This window comes from Lonchura striata, chromosome 1 (assembly GCF_046129695.1).
Source record: "Lonchura striata isolate bLonStr1 chromosome 1, bLonStr1.mat, whole genome shotgun sequence".
NCBI lineage: Eukaryota > Metazoa > Chordata > Aves > Passeriformes > Estrildidae > Lonchura > Lonchura striata.
Genome location: NC_134603.1, coordinates 133,590,557 through 133,596,594, shown reverse-complemented (window position 1 = coordinate 133,596,594; position 6,038 = coordinate 133,590,557). Strand labels below are relative to the sequence as shown.

The 6,038-nt window shown below is 44.5% G+C and overlaps 1 protein-coding gene across 2 annotated transcripts; it reads left to right on the top strand.

Moving 5' to 3' along the window:
- The first annotated feature begins 47 nt into the window (after positions 1 to 47).
- On the top strand, positions 48 to 5,999 carry RBM48 (RNA binding motif protein 48). 2 transcript variants are annotated; one of them, XM_021551710.3, is made up of 5 exons: positions 48 to 164; positions 1,926 to 2,116; positions 2,230 to 2,375; positions 4,288 to 4,823; positions 5,810 to 5,999. In XM_021551710.3, the coding sequence occupies exons 1-5, from the start codon at positions 48 to 50 to the stop codon at positions 5,891 to 5,893; spliced, it is 1,074 nt and encodes a 357-aa protein (XP_021407385.3). In that variant the 3' UTR covers positions 5,894 to 5,999. The 2 variants fall into 2 exon arrangements, with proteins under 2 accessions (XP_021407385.3, XP_021407384.1); XM_021551709.3 differs by lacking the exon at positions 48 to 164 and having other exon boundaries at positions 928 to 2,116.
- The last annotated feature ends 39 nt before the right edge of the window (positions 6,000 to 6,038 follow it).

The window sequence follows — 6,038 nt, the reverse complement described above, 5'->3', positions numbered from 1 at the left end:
GGAGGGAGCCAATGGGGGGGCTGCGCGGCGCGGGGGGCGGTGGGAAGATGGCGGCCGGCGGCAGCAGCGGGGGCCCGGGCGCTCCGTGCCGGCACCACGCGCAGCTGGGAGCGTGCGCGTCGCGCGCCAAGTACCGCGAGGGGTGGCGGCCGCGCGCCGTGAAGGTGCCGGGCGGGCGTGAGCGGGCGGAGCCGCCTCCGTGAGGGGCTGGGGGCGGCCGGGGCTGCGCTGGAGTCCCGCGGCTCCCGGGAGGGAGAGAGGGAGGCCCTGGGCCTGGCCTGCTGCGCGGCCGGGGCTTCTCGTTACTGCGGCAGAGCTGAGAGCTTTGGTATCTCTGTGTGCGCTCTGTGTACAGTGAGCCGTAGCGGCACCTTGGAGGCTGGCGCGAGAAAGGAAGCGCTAAGGTTGGAGAAGGCCTTTAAGATCATGAAGTCCAACCGCTTCTGTTTCCAGCCTCTCGTCAGGAGTTGTAGAGAGCGATGATGACTCCCCGAACCACCTTTTTTCCAACCTGAGCCCCCCAGCTCGCTGAGCTGCTCCTCATCAGACCTGTGACCCTTCTCTGGACATGCTCTGGCACCTCAGTGTCTTGGAGAGAGGCCCCGAGCTGAACCCAGGATTCGAGGCGCAATCTCACCAGTGCTGGAATAAGGGTTACTGCGTGCCCACAAACATAGGGACATCTTTTTCGCCAGTGCCACCTTCCTGTAAAATTTCAAACCCTCCATAGTTCATGAAGTCTCAAAGCTGTTACGTTCTTTTATTCTTCCAAGTGTACATGGGGAGGCAGAGGACAGAGAGCCTTGTGCATCCACAGAGCTCTGGCCAGCACAGGCATCCAGCCATCACTGGGCATTGGAGGAGACACACAGGAGAAACAGTATGGATGTCCCAAGTGTGGAAAAAACCTTATTAGAATCTTTTCTTCCTGGACAAGAAAGAGGTAGAAGGACAAACCTTCCCAAAAAAACCAGTCACATAGTGAAAGCCTGAAATTCCTTCAATCCCTTGTTCCCAAAAGAATGTAGGTGGGAGTGTGCAGCTGCCACAAGAAAACTTACATGACCTGCCTGCAGAAACTTTTATAGTGGAAGTTTGAGAGTTGATTTCCCAAGCAGTTCTCACTTTGTCCAGAATATGGGGTTTTTTTAAGAAATATGTGTAACTTATGCAGTCTAAATATTTGTGGTTTGGGGTTTTTTTTAACAAACTCAGAATAAATTTCCTTTAATCTCAGGGATAACCTGCCTAGCTGTCTGTTGTACATAGTGAGCCATCAACAAGCTTTGCTTAGAGTCTGTTATGTGACAGTCACAAAGCAAATAAGAATGGTTGGTTTCATTTTTAACTTGCTGAGAGAAGACCTTCTTTTTCTCAGCATACAGATTTTATCTGTGTGTCTTAAAAATGTACACTGTTGGATCACCATGGGAAGTAGACAGCTCTGCACACACAGGATTTACCCCAGGGAATTGTGGTAATTATTTTTTTACTCCCTGTGTGGAAAAAAGCAGTTTTCCTCACTTGCACAACTTCTTTGGCTATGAAGACCAATTTTTCAGTGTTTTTTTTCTGTATTTTGACAGCATGTCCTATAAACTGGTCACTAGTATGTCTTGCATGGAAGATGGCCAGAGATGTAAGAGATTTTACTTGGGAACTGGCAGTAGTACTCTGACTTTGTGTAGAAAAGTCAAGTCTATTTGTGTTTTACTATGCATGAGAGGCATGAGTTCATCTCTTGCTCAGTGATGAAGAGGTCCCAAATGACCATGCACTTACTGCCCTGCAAAACAGTACATGTGGGTTTTCAGCATCCTGAGAGGATTTGGAGAAAAACAGAGAACATGGAGAAAATGCATGCCTTTTGCAATAAAGCAAGAATGGGAATGTTTTTTCATAGTCTTTGTTTTTGTTTTTTTCAGGTTTACACTATCAACTTGGAATCTCGCTACTTACTGATACAAGGAGTTCCTGCATTAGGTGTTATGAAGGAGTTAGTTGAACAATTTGCATTATATGGTGCCATTGAGGAATATCATGCTTTAGATGAATATCCAGCAGAGCAGTTTACTGAAGTGTACCTTATAAAATTCAAAAAACTGCAATGTGCAAGGTATTGGACAGGGCAATATCTGCCTCTTGCTGTCTTAATCTTTTACACCTTCTGTACTTGCAATGTGTTAAGTAAAATCCTCAGTTTTGTTGATAGACTTTAATTCCCTTCAGGGTGGCCAAGAAAAAAATGGATGAACGAAGTTTCTTTGGTAGTTTGCTGCACGTGTGCTATGCTCCAGAATTTGAAACAGTCCAAGAAACTAGAGAGAAGTTGCAGGATAGAAGAAAGTATATAGCAAAAGCAACAAATCAAAGAGGTTAGTGATTAAATTTTCTATAGAATCCTGACTAAATTTCCTATAAAATTTTAATGTTCTTCAGGACTGGGTGGGGTTTTGGCTAAAGTGCCTGTTAAAGAAAACTTTTTACCTACCTCTTAAAGATGCTATAGTGTGTGGATGGTGGCCAGATGCCAGGTGTCCACCAAAGCTGCTCACTCACTGCCGTCCACAAACCGGACAGAGGAGAGAAAATTTAACAAACAGTTCATGGGTTGAGATAAGGAGCAGGAGGAAGATCACTTATCAAATACCATCAAGGCAAAACAGGCTCTACTTGGAGACATAATGTGAAATTATTTCTAACAAACTCAAAGCAGGATGAGAATTAAATAAGCCCTTATAACCACCTTCCTCCCTTCTCAGGTCTATCCCCTGCCCAGCAGTGCAAGGGCACAGGGAATGGGGGTAATGGTCAGCTCATCACCCATGGCTTCTCCCGCTGCTCAGGGAGAGGAGTCGCTCCCCTGCTGCCCCCGGGGAGGCTCGGGAGGCGGTTCCCTGTGAACTCTCCAGCGTGAGCGCATCTCGGAGCGGCAGCTCCCTGTGAGCTGCTGCCACGGGTCCCTCCACGGGCACAGCCTCCCCAGCCCGCTCAGGGTGGGTCACTGCTCCGGGGTGCATCCTCCAGGGCCAGGCTGCTCCCGCCCGCAGCCGGGCCCCTCTCCACGGGTCTCCCCCGGGATCGCAGCCTCCTCCCAGGCATGCCCGTGCTCCGGCCCGGGGCTCCTCCCCGGGCTGTGGCGGATCCCGCATCCCCACGGCCCCCACGGGCTGCGGGGCACAGCGGCCTCCCCATGGCGGCCCCGCGGCCTGAGGGAATCTCGGCTCCAGCGCCCGGAGCCCCTCCTGCCCCTCCTGCCCCGACCTCGCCGTCTGCAGGGCTGCTTCTCGCACGGGCTCGCTCTGCTCTTCTCTGGCCGCAGCTACAACTGCACAAACACTTCTTGTTTATTTTCCTGCTTAAATCTGTTACCACAGAGGTGCTACCGCCATTTCTAATCGGCCTGGCCTTGCCCAGTGGCACATCCATCTTTGGAGCCACCAGGAATTGGCTCTGCTGGACATGGTGAAAGAATCTGGCAGCTTCTCACAAAAGTCAACCCTGTAGCCCGCTCGCTACAAAAAAAGGGGTCATGCAAACCCAATACAGAAGCATTTTAAGTATGTTTACAGGGAGACATCTCGCAATATGTAGAGAACTATATCCTTTTCAAAGTATTTTTTTGGCTTTGATTAAGACGAAAATAATGAAATTATTAAGCTTTAATAATTAAGTATTTCCTTCATTTTTTGTTTTCTTTCAAAGTGCTACCAGAAATTTAAAGCGCTGGCAGGAAATTTGGGATCACACTTTTACCTTTGTTCCAGCCTCCTCAGGCATGCCAAAGGGAGAGTTTTGGAATGAATATGACTATACCAGAACCTTCAAAAAATTTCTCCAGCCTACATCTTTGCACTGGGGGAATGTTAAGAATGGACTGTGTTTACAAAGACTCCTGTACCACAGAGTTCCCAGGCAGTGCTGAAGGCTGGGAAAGCTGAGGAATAAGCAAATTGCTGAGCACAAACTTCTCCTTTCCTGCGCTCACATACTTGGGTATCATTATTTATTGTGTGAGGATTTCTAAAGGGAGTAAACCCACTGATTTTTAACATCAAAACACCTGGGGTTTTTCAATGTTATAAACCAGCAAAGGCACTAGACTGGAAAACTGGTTTGAAAGTTGAATTTGTTATATTTTAAGCTTGAAAATAATCACAGAAAGGTAGCTGGGAATCAAATATCACTGGTATTGTTCTTGCATTTATATCAAAAGTTTTGTCCTTGGGTGTTAGAACTAATAATGACATGAAATAGTGAAGGTGTTTCTTTGTTGTTGTTTTAAAGATTGCTTTGTGTTAAAGAAAGTAGAAGGCCCCAAGAAGACAGCCTCAAAGAACTCTGAGCATGACTGTTCATGGAGTACATCAGGATCAAGTATAGCCAGTAACTGGGATTCATCCTGCTTTACAAGTCATCCTGGGGTATCCCACAACACAGCATATCCATCTGAGAATCAGAATCAGAGCCTGTTAACATCTCCACACTATGATAACAATTGTGCTGAAATTTCTGGGTACTTTGGTCAAAACACATCTTTAACTCCAAGTGTACATCCAGGAGTGTACACTCCACCAGCTCCCTTAATGCAGCAAAGAATGGTTCCAGCTTGCAATGGAATTGACAGGTTTATGCCTCGTACAACTCACCTACAAGAACGTAAGAGGAAGAGAGAAGAAGGTAACAAGTTTTCCCTCATTGGAACAAGTGAGGACAATACTGAAATTGTTATTGGTCCACAACTACCAGAAATACCTAAAGTGGATATGGATGATGAGTCTTTGAATACTTCGGCTACATTAATTCGAAATAAGATGAAAGAGGTATGGGTTCTTAAAGTTCTGATAGTTCAAACATAGGTGCTTGTTATCTATAAAAACAGTGATAAAATATCTGAGAGCTTTATTCAGCATTTACTCATTATCAGTTTATCTGCCACTTAAAGCTGGTGCTCTTACTATTTAACTTTTCCACAATCTAGAATATTGCAGGCAATTCTACTCCAGACCTCTTACACTACACTTGAGAAAGTGTAAATGTCAGTGCATGTTCTTACGTGATTTTCAGTAAACTACTTTTATTTCCTCCACATGTGAAGGCATGATAATTTTGTAGGTAGTCCTGCTGACTCCAGTGTGCTACTTGTATCTCATTTCTGAAAGGAAAATAATGGAAGTCAGAGTTCAATGTTGTTTTGCTCCAACACTTCTTATGCCATTAAAAGCACTACAGAATCGCTAATTCCATGCTGAGAAGCATGTGTTAAACTATATATCCTTTTATTGAGGATATTAATCAGCAGGTCAAACATTTAATTTACATTAAGATATGAAAAAGCTCCCTTGACTAACTAGATCGATTTGAAAGTGCATATCTCATAAACAAGCACTCTTTATATTAAATACCTTTCTAAAATATGTGTCAAAATACATGTTTTTGCTTTCCCTTTGTTTCCTGAAATACCTGAGTTTATAAAGCACATTAAACCTTGCTTTAAAACACCTGTTAGGAAGAAGGGAAATGACATACATAATATTATATCACTGACTATCTGAAATCAGTTTGTGTAGTTAAATACAAAAATGGTAGGGCAGAATCTCCTAAGTTTCACTTCTGTTGTGTTTAATGCTGACTTTGATGCTACTTTCTTCCTCTAGTCAGCAGGAAAACTCAATGCAAGTGTATTACAAGTGATGATAGTAATAAATCCTTCCGAATACCCAAACCTTGGATATGTGGCCTTTCTCTAAAATGAGCATAAAAAAAGTAATGGTTACAGGTTGCTAATATCTTTTCCCCTCCAATTTAGGTAGCATATTCTGTTTCAACGTCTGTGGAAAAACCAGAGAGCAGCTCAGCCAAACCAGTTGTAAAGCAGAGAAGAAGAATATAGATACTGCTGGCAGTATCTTTTAACAGTCCTTTTGTAAAGAATATATTTAAAATATGTATTTTTTAATGTAAAAAATAAAACTTTCTTATACTCTATTTCCCAGTGATTACCTGTTAAAACTGTGTCATTTTGTTACTTGGAATGA

Bases quoted from the DNA above. Each gene is read 5' to 3' on its own strand.
- RBM48 (XM_021551709.3), top strand. From the start codon at position 1,716: ATGCATGAGAGGCATGAGTTCATCTCTTGCTCAGTGATGAAGAGGTCC. The intron at 2,117-2,229 runs GTATTGGACAGG...AATTCCCTTCAG, and splicing joins AAAAAACTGCAATGTGCAAG to GGTGGCCAAGAAAAAAATGG. The intron at 2,376-4,287 runs GTTAGTGATTAA...GTTGTTTTAAAG, and splicing joins AAAAGCAACAAATCAAAGAG to ATTGCTTTGTGTTAAAGAAA.